Source organism: Nannobrachium achirus (assembly GCF_963921795.1).
Source record: "Nannobrachium achirus genome assembly, chromosome: 7".
In the NCBI taxonomy this organism is placed as follows: domain Eukaryota; kingdom Metazoa; phylum Chordata; class Actinopteri; order Myctophiformes; family Myctophidae; genus Nannobrachium; species Nannobrachium achirus.
The window spans coordinates 11,137,485-11,157,543 of NC_137816.1; the positions used below are offsets into that span (position 1 = coordinate 11,137,485).

The following is a 20,059-nucleotide window of genomic DNA, read 5'->3' on the forward strand; positions in this document are numbered from 1 at the left end:
AACAAACACTCTGACCATTCTTTTTGTTTGTTCTAGCTCTACTATAATGAGGCTCTCCAGCTGCAATACCAAAACGGCCTCTGTTTGCTCAGGGGCGCATCTAGTGGGGTTTTTCCAGAAAAAAAATAAGTTTTTTGAAAAAGAAAACGTTTTTTGAAAAAGAAAAAGTTTTTTGAAAAAAAAAAAGTTTTTTGAAAAAAAAGTTTTTTGAGAAAAAAGTTTTTGAAAAAAAAGTTTTTTGAAAAAAAAGTTTTTTGAAAAAAGAAAGTTTTGAAAAAAAAAGTTTTTTTTTTTTTAATGTTTGAAAAAAAAAATTTTTTAAGTTTTGAAAAAAAAAAATTGAAAAACATTTTTTTTTACTCTGCATTGCATTTTTTTTTGAAAAAAAAAGTTTGAAAAAAAAAAGTTTTGAAAAAAAAAAAAATTTTTTTGAATTTTTTTTTTTTTTTACTCTGAAAAAAAAACGGGAAACGAGAGTGACGTCACTCTCGTCAACTCTCAGAACAGCACTGTTCTGAGAACCCGTGGAAAGCTTTTCATCTCTGTCTGCCCAAAACCAGAGAAAGACACAACGGTCAGAAATAGGACTTTGTGAGGATAGAAGGTGCCAGTGGGACCCCAAAAAAAGGTTTTAAAATAGAAAAAGTGAAAATTCATGGTGTAGGTCCTTTAATGGGGTGTGATGAGCGATTAGTTAGAGAGTTTGATTCATCTTTTGCCCCTATACTCAGGTCGGACGACCGAGTTGCACGTCAGGACTCCACCAAAGTTTCCTCTGGCTTTGTCCAGCCAGCCATAGTTCACCATCTTTCGGGTCCCATCTTGTGGAGCGCGCACAATCCCATCAGGGGCAGCCTGGGCCATCCTTCACTTTAATTGTGCCACAGGGTTGCAACTTTCGAGTGAGCCCTACGACTCACACACAAGATAGACTCCTTGGTCCGTGTTTCAAGACAGGTCTGGTGGGTAGCCAAAATTGTCGCCAACCCCTCACGCCCGCTGTACGAGGGCCAGTCCCTGCCCGGGCAGCACAACGTGGTCAGGACGCACTGGGGGCAGGAGGAGTTCGACAGTCGCACCAAGGGCGGGAGGAGAACCCTGTCCAGTGGCAGGGCACCCATAGACACCAGAGTCTCACCCAGTACTCTCAGTAGCCCTCAAGGACTCAAGATGTCGGCTGCGGTCTCATGAGAATCGCCGGGTGCCCCAGTCATTGGGGGTTCTTGCAGGCTTGGCCGTCCTCACTGGAGGCCAAAGAAGCTACTGCAGGGACATCCATGTGAGGAAGTCCAACAGAGCACAGGTAAAACGGCGAGACTCAGACCCAGTGGGGAAGGCGGGTGCGCCCAGTGCGACGTACGTGTTGACGTGTTCGGCATACGTGGACTGCGTATGCGTGGAAAAGCCAGAAAACTAAATTATTTCGTGTTATCTTTAATTTTAAAGCGGGATGAGGGATTATTTTCAAGGTACAGTGTTACTTTGAGGTGTAACAGTTCTTCTATTTATTGTGTTTATTAATTCCCAAATGAGTTTTAAAGTATTTATTCAACAGTATATAGGCAAACATTAAGAATAGCTCATGCATACCAGGCGGAATCTGCAGAAAATGCCCCTTTTTGGGGTATTTTTTGATTTTCAAGGGGTGGGGGGTTATTTTCAAGATGCAGAGTTACTTTTGGTGTCAAAAGTCTTGTTGCGACCGGAGGTCGCACTTACTACAGAAAGCTGCTCGAGGTGTCCGTCTGTCCGTCACACACGTCACACGTCACACGTCACACTTTTGCCCTGCTCATATCTACGCAACCGTTGCCCCGATCCATGCCAGATTTTGCACACACACTCCTTACCTGCCAAACTACAACCTCCAAGGACCCCCGGAGCTCCAGGGACCCCCAGCTCCCTGGGGGACCCCCAAGTGTAAAAAATGAGCACATGTGCAAAAATTACCAAATGACCACCCCAACGGAGCTGCTCACGGGGAATTCCTGGGGACCACCCACTCCTGGTGCTCCAGAACGGATGCAAAAGTGGTGGCGCCCCCAGTGGAGGACCCCCTGCCACTGCAGCTCACATAAAATGCCGTAACTCTGGCTAGGAGCGTCCGGGAGAGCCGGGGCCAGTACCTATTCGTCCGCCAAGGCAACGCGGACACCCCACCCCTCATTTCTCACATGGCCCTCTTCTAGCGCCACCTACAGGCCGATTTTTAAAACACATTTTTGGCCACTGCTCCTACAGTTTTGGCCCTCAAATCACGAAAATCACTACACAGTATGTCTACACTCATCTCATCAACATGGATCAGGAAGTTTTTGGAAGAAAAAATGTTTGCCCTATTTGTGGAGATAAGTGACCTACGGTCGCTTATCTCCCGATTAGGGAGTCTTACTGGTATTGATAGTGTTAATCATGTCCCAAGTGGGTGTGTTAAAATTTTGAACTTGATTGCGACCGTCAGGGAGCAGTTTACTATGAAAACCTCCACCGGCCGTCCGTCCGTCGGTCGGTCGGTCGGTCGGTCACACGTCACACGTCACACCTTTGCCCTGCTCATATCTCCGCATCAGTATATAGGGCTTGTTTGTTTATTGTATGACATCACGCCACATCATCAGCTGTGGACTCTGTGATGTCATCGTATCGCATCAGTATATAGGGCTTGTTTGTTTATTGTATGACATCACGCCACATCATCAGCTGTGGACTCTGTGATGTCATCGTATCTCCATATATGGCCATCTCCGTATATGGAGATATAAGTCGTCCATGCCCAAGTATGGGCTGGTGAGGTCAGACTTTGTGTGATGCGTAGGTTATCTCCATATATGGAGATTCAACATTCCAGGCAATGCTCTCTTCCCTGGTGAGAATTGCCCCTTTATATAGGGCTTGTTTGTGTATTGTATGACATCACGCCACATCATCAGCTGTGGACTCTGTGATGTCATCGTATCTCCATATATGGCCATCTCCGTATATGGAGATATAAGTCGTCCATGCCCAAGTATGGGCTGGTGAGGTCAGACTTTGTGTGATGCGTAGGTTATCTCCATATATGGAGATTCAACATTCCAGGTGTAACTATGGCTACCCGTATGACGTGAGAGGTGGAGGTTGTGATATTTGATTAGGGAGTCTTACTGGTGATTATCCCCCCACCCTACCGTAGGTCGCATTTACTACCAAAACCTCCACAGGCTGTCTGTCTGTCAGTGAGTGAGTGAGTGAGTGAGTGAGTCCGTCACACTTTTGCCCTGCTCATATCTCCACAACCGTTGCCCCCATCCATGCCAAATTTTGCACACACACTCCTTGACTGCCAAACTACAACCTCCAAGGACCCCCGGAGCCCCAGGGACCCCCAGGGCCCTGGGGGACCCCCAGATGTTAAAAATGACCAAATGTGCTCACACGTCACACGTCACACTTTTTCCCTGCTTATATCTCCGCACCCGTTGACCCGATCCATGCCAGATTTTACACACACACTCCTTGCCTGCCAAACTACAACCTCCAAGGACCCCCGGAGCCCCAGGGACCTGGGGGACCCCCAGATGTAAAAAATGACCAAATGTGCAAAAATGACCAAATGACCACCCCAACGGGGCTGCTCACGGGGAATTCCCGGGGACCATCGACTCCTGGTGCTCCAGAACGGATGCAAAAGTGGTGGCGCCACTGCAGCGCACATAAAATGCCGTAACTCGGGCTAGGAGCGCCCGGGAGAGCCGGGGCCGGTACCTATTCGTCCGCCAAGGCAACGCGGAGACCCCACCCCTCATTTCTCATGGCCCTATTCTAGCGCCACCTTCAGGCCATTTTTGGACACTGCTCCTACAGTTTTTGCCCTAAAATCACGAATATCACTACACAGCATGTCTACACTCATGTCATCAACATGGATCAGGAAGATTTAGGAAAAACAAATTTTTGCCCTATTTGTGGAGATAAGCCACCTACGGTCGCTTATCTCCCGATTAGGGAGTCTTACTGGTAATATTATAGACGTAGTGTGAATGTTGTAGCTTTACCAGTATGTACGCCTGCTTCCTGATTTAGCGGCGGCCGTCAGCTGTCTTCTCCAGCGAGGCTCCGATGTTTATTTGTTCCATAATTAGGACGGTGCTTGCTACAATGTCTTTTATAAAGACTAGAATGACTAGAAAGGTAGAATGACTCTGTTCTTAACGAATCACCAATATTTTATGAGGAAAAAAAGGCTGCTGCAGCTTGCAGCAATAGTTTAGAATGTCGGTCTTCGGGCTGGGCCGGTCTCCAATTGTCAATTATGTATCGGGCTTTGGGTCGGTCCGGGCTGAAATTCTGTAGGGCTGGGTTGGGCCGGGCTCACTTTTTTAGGTACGATTTAAGCTCTAATTCATAGCCACTTGGAATGGGATATGATAAATCAAACTATTCATCTTGATCACATGACACCAGAGATAATGTGTACTGGTTTGTGTGAGTTGTCAACAAAATAAAAGAACGTGTTTTGAAGAAAATGCAAAAAGGCAGAACATATAATCTGGGACAAAATGTCTGGGGCCCATATGGAGAGTGAGGATCCAAGCCCTGCAAGCCAAATGACGTCAAGATGACGTTATGATAACGTCCTCCGGTGACTCCGGTGACGTTCAGAACTAGGCCAGATCACAGCCCATATGGGGATGATCTTGACGTCATTACCAGGACGTCATATTGTTATACTATTGTTATTTTTTTGTAATGTTAGTTGAAATATGAGCATGTAAGGTTATATTCTGGGATATATCCGACTAGTTATGATATTTGTCTGGCCTCGATCGGACCCTCTCTGATTAATCCAGGTCGTCCGTTTTCGTGGGCAGGATTTATGTCGGTTGAAATCAGGTGATATTCTAGGCCGGATCCGACTGGTCATTGTTTGACTTGATCTGGCCCCAATCGAGACGTCACTGATTGGTCCAGGTCCTGACCGTGCTTGCTGGGAGGAATCCAGGGGATAAAATAATCTTGATTGTAGACCTCCAACGGGTGGCCGATTCATCTGTCTCATGGTGCCATGAGACCGATTTGAAAAATGTAGGGTGGCATTTCTCCCTTGCCTATTGGGAACGTGTGTGCACTGCAAAGTTTCACAAATTTGGACAAAATCTGTAGGAGTAATATAAATGAAGCCTCCTGGTGGTGCTATAACAGGCTGATGTGAACAAATTGGGGCAGAGGTTCTTCCTTGAGTGTGTGTGCAAAGTTTCATGCCAATCGGTCTAACGATGGCAGAGATGAAGTGTTCACAGACGGACATGCACACGCAGCGACTGACAGAGGCGAAACCATAGTCTCAACAAATCTTGTTGGTCACGGTCACACACACACACACACACACACACACACACACACACACACACACACACACACACACACACACACACACACACACACACACACACACACACACACACACACACACACACACACACACACACACAGAATCTCTGGTACCTGTGTACTATCAGCGCATCCAGCCTGGTTACAGGCTCTGAGCTGGTATCTGAACTCCTGGAAGGGGCCGATCCCGCCCACATCTGTGAACCTGTACTCGTTGCCACGGTAACGCTCCTGTCCATCACGCAGGACCACGTAGTGAGTGATGATCCCTGAGTGGACGGAATTAGAGACAGTTAAAGCAGCTTCTCTAATCTTTAACCCTCAGTGGTATCTTAACCCTAAAGGTCATCACACACCAGGAGCCATGCGAATAAACCATCCAAAAAAGCAACTCAATAGTTATACCCATCAAACCTTTACTTTCGTGATGTCTCAATCATACAGGTTGATGATTTTAATTGCGCTGACAGTTAAAATTAAAGTGAATCAATCGCAAAACAATTGCTCCCGGTGTGTCCAAACCTTAAGAGTAACACAGGTTTACTACACACATTTCATCACCCTCTCCTCCACCCCAGCATCCACCTGTACGATTTGATTTTGTATTTCATCAAAACCAACTCTTTTTTATATCACTCAATCAATTGGACAGTTTTTCATGCGAATCTTTCGAGTCTGACTGAAATGCACATTACCGGTAACATCTGTGTGCCTAGGTCTGCACACAAAAAAAGCAATCTATTTAGAGTTGAACTGAACGTACCGTTGGGCCTGGCAGGAGCCTGCCACTGTAACTGGATGATGTCATCTCGGTCACCCAGGCGACTCCACCGGGGTGGGGGCACTCCCCATGGTTTGTCCTCATTGGTGGTCACTGTGCTTACGTCACTGGACACGTTACCAAAACTGTTCCAAGCCCTTACTCTGTACTGATAGGAGGTGAAGGGCTCTAAACCCGAGTCTGTAAGGGAGGACGAAGGGAAGGGAGAGAGAAAGAAAGAAAGAAAGAAAGAAAGAAAGAAAGAAAGAAAGAATGAATGAATCAGTCAATGAAAATGTTTTCACTACACTGTCCTGGGTGATAGATTATTAAAAGATGTATGACAGATTTCATATTCAAAGGCAATTCAAAGTGTTTTACTTATTGGCACAAAACTCTTTCAAAGGCATGACAAAGATTATAAGAAAAATCACACACAGTGTGAAGTGAGCAGTGCTTTTTATGAGTTAGTAATTTCATTAAGTGCCCCGTGAAGCTTGGCCAATGAGCCAAGTATGGGACATACTGTACAATACATACGTACATACATACAAACAGACAAAGCAAGATGTAAAAAAAACTAAAGGAAAGAATGGAAAAAAGAGAAATACAATTAATAGGCGAACAAGTACTTTTTGCCACTCTATCAGCAATTGTTTAGGATCAATATCCTTGAATCCAGAACGTTTTAACCATTTAAAGGAGTAGTTCACCCCAAGAATGATTATTTTCCTAGTGATTACTCACGCCATGGAGACTTGAGTTCAATAATATGTTTTTGTATTAGTCGCATTCCTAAGACAATACTTTTGATTACAATAAAAGTACCCCCATTGATTCCAGATGGGTGTGCAAAATGCATTTGGGTCGCCATCCGGAACGTAAATTTACAATTTTTGTCTTAGGAATGTATCAAATACAAAAAATATTATTGAAGTCTCCATGGCTTGAGTAATCAATAGAAAAAAGGTTATTTTGGGGGTGCAGAAATAACCAATGCGATGCATCCAGAAATCTATTTCTTTATGTTCTCCTAGATTAGAATGACAGGCCCAGAATAGTGATGCCACTTTGAAAGTAGTTAATGCACCATGGTGTATTCAGAGAACTCACAGTTAGTGACTTGAGCGTACAATTGCTACATTGTTTTAAAATCTTTACTCTTCTCTTTTTTATTTTTGTATATTTATTACATCCAGTATAATCACTATTATTATCTTGTTGTTACATTATATTGTTGTTAGCACAGTCTTGCGGAACATGCCAACATTTAATTGCGTGCACCTGCATCAGTGAGTGACGTACGAACATGCACCAAACATGGAAACATACGTGCAACAAACATAGTGTAAACATGCAATCAGACTGTAATAAAACATTCAGAATAAACGCAATGGAAACATAAAACCAACACACAGAGTAAACATAATGCACCATCAGTGATGCAGAGTTGAAAAGTGTATCCGGAGACTAAAGCATTCTGGGAGATCCTTAACAACCCTTCTGCAAAGCTTTATGACACACACACGTACACGTACACGCACACGCACACACACACACACACACACACGCGCACACACATACGCACACACACACGCGCGCGCGCGCACACACAGCGTATGGTTTTTAGGAGTGTTGAGGGATTACTGCTATAAATGAGAGCGTGTTTTAGGTAAACGGCAGTCTGGGACTCTTGTCTTTACTGCAGTGATATACTGAACCAGCAAAACACACACACACGCACGTGCACACACACACACACACACACCAGTGGTGTAAAATAACTGCGTATGTTTACTTAAGTACTGTACTTAAGTACAATTTTGAGGTATTTCTACTTTATTGGAGTATTTCCAATTTCCAATACCCTGATTTCTACTCCACTATATCTCGGATCCAAATATTATACTTTTACTCCAATACATTTATTTGAACACTTTAGTTACTAGTTACTTTGTAGATTTGGATTACTATTACAAAACATATAAACACTTCAGCCATGCACAGTAACATTTTGGTCATTTGAAAATAGACGATCAACAAGCTCACAATGCGTTGCAATGCCATGTGAGCTTATAGATCTGCTATTTTCAAAAGACTACATACATTCAGGGAAGACACTTTATGCTCCCAAGTGCGTGTCTGTCCCAGTAAAGTTGGGATAGATGGCACAGTGCTGTGTCTGTGCTTTATGTGTACAGTAGCTACATGCTTTCTGTGTGTCTGTCTGTGTGTCAAATGACGTGTGCATGTGACTGTAGGTATTTGAGTGTGTGTGTGTGTGTGTGTGTGTGTGTGTGTGTGTGTGTGTGTGTGTGTGTGTGTGTGTGTGTGTGTGTGTGTGTGTGTGTGTGTGTGTGTAAAACATCTGGTATATAGTGGGGTGGCAACAGCTTTATGTGTCTCTGCCCAGATGGTATCACAGCATCGCCTAGAAACACTCTCATCCTAAACGCCCCATGCCAACCACGCGCACACAGACATGCACACAAGCACGCATGCAAACACACACTCACAGACACACGCACGTGCACACGCACGCACGCGCACACACACGTGCACACATACATTACAGAACATACAAAGGTGCATGCATACTCACTAACTCAAATTCATGCACACTTACTGTAACATACACACACACACACACACACACACACACACACACACACACACACACACACACACACACACACACACACACACACACACACCCATGCACTATTAGTCTTGATTAAACAGAAATAACTACCCCAAAGACATGTGGAAAGACCCAAAGGCCTAACACACACACCCATGCGCGCGCGTGCGCGCACACACACACACACACACACGCACACACACGCACACACACACACACACACACACACACACACACACACACACACACACTCCCTTTGGGCTGATAAATAGTAGGGAACGTTGAAATGGCGTTTAAACGCCCATCTCTAAGTTTTAATGACACATGAGCGCACGTGGAGAGACGAGTTACGATACTGCAGCTATTAACGTGCACTGCAGCAGCTGTTTCAGTGTGTGTGCGTGTGAGTGTGTGTCTGTGTGAATTTGGAAGGGCATCTGTTTCAGGAGCCCATTGCCTGCAGTAGCTAATACTGACACACACACACACACACACACACACACACACACACACACACACACACACACACACACACACACACACACACACACACACACACACACACACACACACACACACACACACACACACACACACACACACACACACACACACACACATCCAGTACTCAGCACGAGTACTCATGCAGTACTCGTGCAGTGGTTTTAGCCACACATGGCTAAAAACATTTTTACACACATTTGTCTAAGACACTGAAAAACAGACAGAGGGATATTAGAGAAGGATCCCCCCCCCCCCCCCCACACACACACACAGTTTTGTAACCCATTTTTCACCCAGTGCCAATTGGCTAAACTGTAATCCAGGGCACTACACTCCCTCTGCCAACCTGGGGAGAGCCCCTGACTGAGCTCAATGCTTCCTTCAAAGCATGAGGAGTGATTAGGCCGCTTCTTATCACCTAACAGGGGGGAGTTTCCCCGGTAGTACGTAGCGCGTTATTCCAACCAGTTCCTTTCCCCTCCATCAGGCCTGACCAATTGGGGAGGGAGTATAGAGACCAGGATTACTGCATGTTTTTTGTGAGGGTAACTACCCTAGGAAAACATGCAAACTACACACAGAAAGGCCCTTTTGCCAACCCCACCTATAGGCAATGATGACGCGGAGCAAAGAACACGGTCACAGCATCCCCAGCAGGAATCAAATCCGGGACCTTCTAGCTGTGAGGCGACAGCGCTAGCGAATGTGCCACTGTGCACCCTTGTAATAGACACTTCCATAGATTATTTCCATAGAGGAGTCTTGGCGTCACTCGCTCATCCCTTGGGTCACGGTTTAGTCAGGGAGGTGGCTCTTTATAATTTTTACGACAGTCAGACAGTCATATTTGATACTGTCTGTTTCTTCGTTAATTAGGTAATTCGGTGGCGGTAACGTTAGCGCTTTATCGCCGTCAGTTGAGTCCAAACGCTGGGCTCATTTGTCGATTTTATTTTTTTAACACAGTCTCACTCAGAGACTCTCAGAAAGGTAATCTGCCTGAGTGATTTGCGCCGACAATGTGCCTGAACGACCACACCTGATTTTAAGACCAACACGTTCACGGGTGCACAGATGGGCGCAAGTGCATGGGCGTGAAAATGAGGGTTGTAAACGACACTTGCACTGCGGTTAGATGGGGCCCTGAGAGTGTACAAATGGTTCCGTTTGAACACTTACGGGTCCCATTGGTACCTTTTATATACTCTCAGAATTAAATTAGCAAAGGGGGTTTTACTGTGTGTACGCGAATATAATTTGAAGCTCAGATACTAAACACACAAACACCCACACACACACACACACAGTACCTGTGTAAGTGTGTGTATTGGCGTCTCCACTGTACACCACCTCCTCAGGAGACGCACACACCCCTCCCTCGGACCACTGAGGAGTGTGTGTAGTTGCCGTCCGGTGTGCACCGTGCACGTCAGTCGCAGGAGGAGGAGACGTTGTTGAAGTGTTTGTGTGGCCGTTTGTGCTCAGCACCCACGTGCACGCAGACTGAGATGGATCCACGTCACAGGAGCCACAGAATGCTGTGGAGGCAGAGGACAGCGGGCAGAGAGCTGCCTGGAGGCACTGAGGCTGGAGAGAGAGAGAGAGAGAGAGACAGAGAGACACAGTGACAGATAGAAAGAAACGGTTATATTCTCCTCAAACTCCATGCTGAGCCCAACAACATAATACACCAATACAATTATTATTTTTGTTATAATTTGTAAACGATTTAAAATAGTGAAAATAGCCAATCCACAGGCACACAATGCTTCGCATCGCGAGGGGTTTTGTGCTTGTAGATCTGCTATTTTCACTGCTTTTGTGCTTTAATTTACAAAAAACATTTGAAACTTGGAGTGACAGTGATGATATTTTACGTAACACCTTTCAAAGCACAGTTAAAAAGAAAAAGTAACCCCCAAATAATTGTAGACATTACATATAAGACATAATCTGCTATAAACAATACAATAAACATATTAATCAGAACATTCTATTCCTCAAGAGCTGATCTGTAAAATGGGCTTTGAGCAGTGAGATGTGATTAAATAGAATTTTCAGACTAGAATATCCTGTATGAGGATCTGGAGCTTCAGTCTAGACTCTGGGAAAGAACTTTGCTGCTTAATGAATGTTTAGATGATTCATAGTTATATAATTTCTCTGCTTACTGCTGTGTCACACATACATACCATATATCTACAGTGCATGTGTTTTATGGTGTGTGTGTGTGTGTGTGTGTGTGCGTGCGTGCGTGCGTGTGTGTGTGTGGTATGGATGGCCTTAATGACATCATTAGAGCTAATGAGAGATCCTCTCCTGTCTTTGTCCCTGCGTGTGTGTGTGTGTGTGTGTGTGTGTGTGTGTGTGTGTGTGTGTGTGTGTGCGCGTGCGTGCGTGCGTGCGTGCGTGCGTGCGTGCGTGCGTGCGTGTGTGTGTGTGAAAGAGAGACATGCTGAGTTAGGAACACACAGACGCCACATGACCCTGGCTGATGAATGGAAGGTGGCTCAGATCCTCCATTGCTAATGTGACACTGTGTGTGTGTGTGTGTGTGTGTGTGTGTGTGTGTGTGTGTGTGTGTGCGTGTGCGTGTGCGTGTGCGCGTGTGCGTGTGCGTGTGAGAGAGAGAGAGAGAGAGAGAGAGAGAGAGAGAGAGAGAGAGAGAGAGAGACAGAGAGAGAGAGAGAGAGAGAGAGAGAGAGAGAACACAAATTAAAGCTATAACGTGTTCTTGGTTAATCTACCAGTTCAGAGAAATAGAACACACACCAGTATTGACAGTCCAGGCGTGGGCCGCTCGGCACAGACGTGTCTTTGGGGGTCATAGCCAATGCCGTTGCAGCATTCCTCTTCCTGGTGTATGACCTTTGACCCACAGCACTGGAGAGTAACTGTGGCATTGCCAGCAGGGTGCATTGTGGGATATCCATCATGGTCAACACAGCAGAGGGAGGTAGAGGAGTTGATGTACTCCAGACCACAGCACTCCAAACCTGAGCACAATGACATAGAATGGATTATTATACAGTACATGATCTATTATATACATGTGTATGTGTGTTTACATTATTTGGAATGTATCGTTTTATTAGTATTGAAATACATATTTTATATTCTTTATTATGAGAAAGTATGTGGTTCAAGAAGAACATTTTTCATTGTCCTGTACAATCCATCTACAGTGTGATAACAAAAACATTTAATTAAAACTGCAACTGGAACTGAGCCGCAACTTGAAGTTTAGTTGCATGAAAACTAAGAGTGCAATGAGACAGTGTTAGCAGAACGAGGAGCTAAAAAAAAGAATGGTAGAAAATCCAGAAGATGGATATTGCCAAATATTGATTCTACGAACTATAGATCAGAAGTTGTAAGCTAAATGTAAGGTTGATTGTTATAGCACCAGTAAGAAAAAGGAATGGCGGCGTGGATGTGTCAGCTGCTGCTTCAGCGAGGAGGAACCCGTGTGTTTGCAATGAGACTGAGCCCTGCGTCTGAAAGTCCCGTGGCGGCGCTGGGTTGTGTTCGGACGGTCACGACAGTGTCAACGTTTTTCGACAAACACTTGACAGAGGAGAACCAGGAGTACATGAGGAAAAGCACGGGTCAAGAATACAGACGACAGACAGCCGCCAAACTCAACCCCCTCAAAGACGAGCCCTGGCCCAGACATGATTACGGTGAAGGTAGCAGAAGAGTTGGGTTGATAGCAGTGAAATTGGGAATGATTCCTGTGTGGACGAAAGAAGGGGAGAGACATGCAGTGACCATGTTACAGGTGCAGGACTGCCATGTACTGAAGTATCTGTCCAAAGACGAATACGATGGCCGCACTGGTGCCTTACTCGTGGGAGCAAAAAACGTATCGCCTTTCCAAAGGACTGACGACAGTATGGAGATGTTTAGGATGGCTGGAGTTCCTCCAAAACAGAAAGTATCCAAGTGTCGGACGATGCCATCATCAAACCAGGCACTCCTCTCTACGCAGCACATTTCCGTCCAGGACAGTATGTTGACATCACTGCCAAAACGATTGGTAAGGGCTTCCAAGGCGTAATGAAGCGCTATGGGTTCAAAGGTCAACCGGCGAGCCACGGTTCAACCAAGACACATCGCAGACCTGGAGCCTCGGGACCCGGAGGGGATCCAGCAAAAGTCTGGAAAGGAAAGAAGATGCCTGGCATGATGGGCAATATCTACAGGACAGAATGTGGCCTCAAGGTATGGAGGGTCAACACCACGTTTAATATATTCTATGTCAACGGCTCTGTCCCTGGATGGAAGAACTGCTTAGTGAAGGTGAGAGACTCTGTCCTACCAACCAGGAAATCCGCTCTGGTCTCCCCTCCATTCCCCACCTACTTCACAGAGGAAGGGGAGCAGCTCGACAAAGACCTGTATGATGAAGATATGTTTGTGCACACAGATCCCTCGCTCGCGCTGGACTAACACACACACACACACACACACACACACACACACACACACACACACACACACACACACACACACACACACACACACACACACACACACACACACACACACACACACACACATTCTCTGTTAAAAAAAAGAAATCCATAGACACATACAAAACAGGAAAAGTACAAAACTATGGCACCACCACTTTAAAGATCTGGTCTATAATTTAGTTTAGCCTATTGGTCTGTCTTGTGGTGGCCGTGCGATATGCCCATATATGGACAAGACAAGAGCGACGTGACACAATGCAATCAATGACAGGTAGGCAGGCCAAATATGGACATGCCTAACTCCATAAATGGCGACACTGTGGGTGTGTGGCCCAGATTATGCCCATATATGGAGATCAACCTCATCAAATGTAGGTATATATCAAAAGGTATATATCAAACATTGTCGTTATGAGGCAATGGTTTAATGCCCATATAGGGAGATTTAGGTTTGAGGTTTGTTGATACTAGGTCGCCGTGGTTACTCAATATGTCTGAGTGAGTCCAGGCTGTCATGGTTACCAGTGTTGCTAGTCAGAATACTCTGCCACTAACATCTGACATCACAGACTCCATATATGGCCATAGATTATTTATGGCTATATTGTCATAGTGAAGTTGCCGTGGTTTGTGTATGGTTATGTCGATGGACCAGGTGGCCGTGGCCCATCGACCGGCCCGCCCTCCTATTTGACAGTTTGGTAACACTTTACTTAAAGGTCTGGTCTATAATGCATTATAATCGCATTTATAATGCATTATAATTTTTAGCCTATTGGTCTGTCTTGTGGTAGCCTCGCGATATGCCCATATATGGACAAGACAAGAGCGACGTGACACATTGTCAATGCAATCAATGACAGGTAGGCAGGCCAAATATGGACATGCCTGACTCCATAAATGGTGATACCGTGGGTATTTGGACCAGATTATGCCCATATATGGAGATCAACCTACATTGTCGTGGTGAGGTAATGGTTTTATGCCCATATATGGAGATTCAGGTTTCAGGTTTGTTGATACTAGGTCGCCGCGGTTACTCAATATGTCTGAGTGAATCCAGGCTGTCATGGTTACCAGTGAATACTCTGCGACTAACGTCTGACATCACAGTCTCCATACATGGGTGTGGCTGACTCATCGTGACATCAGCGTGATGACACGAGCAAGCATCGCCAGATAGTTTAAATACAACGCCTTTTTCAGTGAGACAATCACACCTGCAACAAAGAGACGTGGCAGAACATCAGAACAAGACTCTTCAGTCAAGAACCTTCAACAACACTCACCAGAACCAGAACCATACAGGTTTCAGACCCATTACACGCTATCAGATCTCAAATTCAAATCACTTCATACATCACAAGCGGAGGTCGTTCCGAATTTCTCAGCGATTTGAAGAGGATGTGTTGGTCGTGGTTCTTGCTGGGGATCTTCCTCCTCCTCCTCAGCACCGTGGGAAGCTTCCCACTCATGAAGGAGAGTGGAAGCAGCACCATGGAACCGTTCATCGGCCTGTACGGAGAAACCATCATGGTGCCGTGTCCTTACAAACTTCTTCCCGGGAACGAATTGATCTCCACCAAGTGGGAGCGCTTGCTAGACAATGGCACCACAATCGATCTGTTGAGCAAAGACGCTGACAAAGATGAGGCAGACATCTATGACCCGCGGTTCAGAATCTCTGACGACTCCAGCCTTCTGATCAGCCAGGGGACGCTGACGGACCAAGGGCTCTATGCCTGCACGGTGAACACAGTCGAGCTCATCTGGCACCAAAACTTTCGCAATGTTGTGGTTTACAAGAAGCCGTCGTCCCCTGAGATTACGGACAAAGCGAAAATCCCGGAGAAAGGTAAACTCACAACGCTAGGAACGTGCGTGGCGAAGGACGCCATGCCTGCCGCCGAGATCACGTGGCAAAAGAACGGCCAGCCGCTGGTGGCTGATGGGATGGAAGTCATTGTCACCTCTGCCGTGAAGGAAGACTCCACCACAGGGCTTTTGACCACAGCCTCCTCTCTCCAGTACACTGCCACCAAGGAGGACGTAAATGCCAGTTTCTCCTGTCTGTCCAACCACAAGCTGGGCTCAGCGGAGTCCGAACCACTGACCGTTCCTGTTCACTATCTGACCGAAAGGCTGAGTCTAACTGCAATACCCGAGGGTCCCTACGCAGAAGGGGACTTTGTGACACTGAAGTGCCATGGAGACGGTAACCCCCCTCCCAGCAGCTACAACTTCCACCTCAAGGGCCAGATGGTTTTCGTGGAGAATTCGGACAGTTACACCTTGTCGAAGATCACACGAGACAGCGCTGGCGAATACAAGTGTTCACTGGTTGAAGACAAGGAAATGGAAGCTTCACTCAGTGTCGTGGTTTACAAGAAGCCCTCGTCCCCCGAGATTATGGACAAAGCGAAAATCCTGGAGATAGGTGAACTCACGACGCTAGGAACGTGCGTGGCTAAGGACGCCATGCTTGCCGCCGAGATCACGTGGCAAAAGAACGGCCAGCCGCTGGTGGCTGATGGGATGGACGTCATTGTCACCTCTGCCGTGAAGGAAGACTCCACCACAGGGCTTTTGACCACAGCCTCCTCTCTCCAGTACACTGCCACCAGGGAGGACGTAAATGCCAGTTTCTCCTGTCTGTCCAACCACAAGCTGGGCTCAGCGGAGTCCGAACCACTGACCGTTCCTGTTCACTATCTGACCGAAAGGCTGAGTCTAACGGCGATACCCGAGGGTCCCTACGCAGAAGGGGACGTTGTGACGCTGAAGTGCCATGGAGACGGTAACCCTCCTCCCAGCAGCTACAACTTCCACCTCAAGGGCCAGATGGTTTTCGTGGAGAATTCGGACAGTTACACCTTGTCGAAGATCACACGAGACAGCGCTGGTGAATACAAGTGTTCGCTGGTTGACGACAAGGAGATGGAAGCTTCACTCAGCATTTCTGTTGGCTATTTGGACCGGTCCCGGACCATTCTCATTGTTGGCGTCATCGTGGGATTTGTTCTCCTGGTTGCTGCTGTTGTGGGGCCGACGGTCGTAGAGCCGTCATTTGCACGTGAGTGTCCACTGACGATTGAGGAGGATAATCCATTTGTTTACAAACGCGAAACTAAAATCCAAACCGGGACCGACCATCGCGGTAAAGTGTTACCGTGAAAACAATCAGATCTCTGCTTCTCTGGCGTTGTTTTCATCTCATTCATAGATAAAGCCCTTCTTATGTTTCAAAGTAGAATCTAAAGCAATGTAAACTGCCTCCGCAATTTCTCCCCCTGTCTAACTGCCTGCAGCTGCGGGGTGACGTAATGGACTCAGGTCCTTCAGAGGGCAGCTGCAGGCACGCACAGTTAACTCTTCGTTGCCTCGTCTGTCAACGAGATAACTTCCTTTTGGCAGGGGGACACCTAGTGGCCTTAACTCGTCACTGAACGAGTTTGGCTCCCAAGTTGTTAACAGAATGGGTTTGCTGCTCTGACATCACACTCCTGGCTTCATGTCCCTTTTATGCCCATATCTTTGTTCTGACATATGGGCATTCCCATATCACACTTGCACATTAATTACGGGTCTATGCCCATATATGGAGATCCCTGTCCCGATGTCATCAATATTAAGGGCATATCTGGCAATGCCCATATACAGTATGGGCATGTTCTGCCAATTTCAACAGGCACTGTTGAGATTGGGTAACTGGTCCAATATACATCACTGGCCAGATAGCCAAGAATTGGCCTTTAGGGCAAGGTCGCATGTCTCCCTGAGGCGTCTTACTAGTAATGATTATGATGATGCATAGAGACTGTCTATGATTTTACACATGTCATGATGTTTAAGATGGTTACACAAACATTTAAAGTTCACAGTTAAATATAAAAGAACTCTGAGTTGGTGTCTGACTTACTGCCTGGGCTGTGTCAGTTTTTTACTCATATGGTGGATTATGTATTTCAATGGGATGATACAAAAATGAAATGATAATTGGACCATTTGATTCCTTGACCCTGAAAATATACAGTAGGTTTAGCCATTAAAATCAATGTTCCATCTTATTTAGAAGCCAAGATATGACAATTCCAATATGGCCACCATAAACACCTCTGGGCAAATGGAAACATTGATTTTCTGATTCCTTAGATAATCTTTCCAAAAAAATTATAGTTTTGGTAAATCTTCAAAATAATCTGACAAAATTACTTGGTGAAACTAATATTGCAAGAAAACAATCACACCAGGCCGTTTTGGACTCAGTCATGCATCTAAGGGTTATTTTGTAATTATTTGAGATTTATAACTACCACCATTGGATTCCTTGACCCTGAAAATGTAGGTTTAGCAGTTGAAATCAATGTTCCAGCTTATTTAGAGGCCGAGATATTACAAAAAGTAATTTAATGGTGGCCATTTTGTAAGTTCCAATATGGCCGCCATAAACACACCTGGGCAAATGGAAACATTGATTTTCTGATTCCTTAGACAATAACCTTTCCAAAAATGTATAGTTTTACAAATCTTCACAAAAATCCAACAAAAATAGATAAGGGACCTGACTATGAGGGAGTAGCAGGCAAGATTCCTTCACCAATGTAAACACAGTTGCTGAGGGAAGCTACTTCCTTTAGAGACAGCAAGACTCGCTGTGATTGGCCGGTGGTGTATGATCCGCGCTGTGATTGGCCGGTAGTGTATCATGTGGGAGATGACATCATTTTGCCGGGAAATTCTACCCCCCTCACAACTCATAGAAAACATATAAAGAGAAGGCTTCAGAAGCTGAAAATAACAGAGTGGGTGTTCTAAAACATTAGCAATTTAACAGTTAGGACAATTTTAAGATTTTTTTTATAAAAAAAGTTACATGGTATAAGTTTAAATGTAAAAAAAAAAAAAAAGTTTAAATAAAAGAAAAGATTAGTCAACATGTATCACAAAAATGGGCCTGTGTCCCTTTTATGCCCATATATGGAGATCTCTGTATCTGTCAGTCCTTGTCCCTTTTATGCCCATATATGGAGATCCCTGATTTCATCAGTTTATGCCCATATGACATGCCCATATATGGATATCAGTTAGATTTGTGGTTCTGGACAACCTGGATATCCTGTACAATATGGATATGGGCACCCACATATCCAAACAACTCGACGCCGGCTCTCCCTCGAGTGAAGTCGGTCGGTCCCGTGTATGCACGACCATCACCATATATGGGCATAATGGTAGAATATGTGGCCCTGGACTACCGGGTATCCATATATGCCTATATATGGGCGTATCAAGATTGTTTATGGTTATGTCTGAGTCATAGTGACATGCCTATTTATGGTTATATGTCTGAGAACATTGGCAATAGGGTTTTGTGTGTTCTAGATCACAGGTTTTCAAATTGGGGACGGTGCGGTAGAGGTGGATCAATTTAAAAGGAGAAAAAGAAATAAAATAAAAAACTATATATATATATATATATATATATATAAAAATATACATTCATATTCAATTCATAATAGTCAAGACTATTGTGCCAGTTTAATCACTTTCAACCTGGTATGTATCTTTTGCTCATGTAATTTCTTAAAAAAAAACACTTCACATTGAGTGTAATTTCTTTTAAGCCAATTCACATGTAATTTATAACATGAGCAATGGCTGTGACCATTACTGTTATGCCAGAAGAAACTGCATAACTAATCCTTAAAAAAAATCCACTAGTGCTTAGGCCCCTAATAAGATACATTTCATTATAAGCCAATAACCAAAGACCGGTTCTTTTGTTTAGAGGTTTATCAAACTCAATACTTCCATAAATTTCAAGTAAAGACTTACTCTCACATATATAACTTCCATCTAATTCACACAAAACTTAGGCATCCCTACCTCTAACCGCAGGCATCAAGGATCAGACAATCATTCAAGACAATAATTTGCATAAAGCATCAATCATCAATTGCATCAGACATCAAGGGTCTTAAAGGAGTAGTTCACCCCTAAAATGACTTTTCTTCTATTGATTACTCACGCCTTGGAGCCAATGGAGTTCAATAGTATTTTTAGTTTTTTGTCGCATTCCTAAGACAATAATTTGATTACAATAAATTCACCCCCATTGTATTGGTTCCACATGGGGACTCAAGAGCACTGAATCAATTTATTTCTGAAATCTACGACAGTAGAAAGTAATAAGTACCAAAAAATCTAATGTAAAGTACAACAATTAAAGTACAGATAGACAAATCTACTATTTGTGTTGAAGCTGCATGGGGGGAGGGTGTCTCCTCTCCTCTCCTCTCCTCTCCT

The 20,059-nt window shown here is 44.9% G+C and overlaps 1 protein-coding gene and 1 pseudogene across 2 annotated transcripts in view; one reads left to right on the forward strand and one right to left on the reverse strand.

The window, feature by feature from the left end:
* ush2a (Usher syndrome 2A (autosomal recessive, mild)) overlaps window positions 1-20,059 on the reverse strand; it is a gene marked incomplete at both ends in the record, with an annotated part of 371,709 nt that overhangs the window by 105,681 nt on the left and 245,969 nt on the right. Inside the window, 4 exon segments of the mRNA XM_080730052.1 lie at window positions 5,485-5,639; window positions 6,134-6,331; window positions 10,586-10,862; window positions 12,048-12,271. Of these exon segments, the coding sequence (XP_080586178.1) occupies window positions 5,485-5,639; window positions 6,134-6,331; window positions 10,586-10,862; window positions 12,048-12,271 (854 nt within the window).
* Window positions 12,697-13,727, forward strand: LOC308287994 (large ribosomal subunit protein uL3m-like; annotated as a pseudogene). Its single transcript has one exon. The product of its transcript is annotated as a large ribosomal subunit protein uL3m-like (transcript).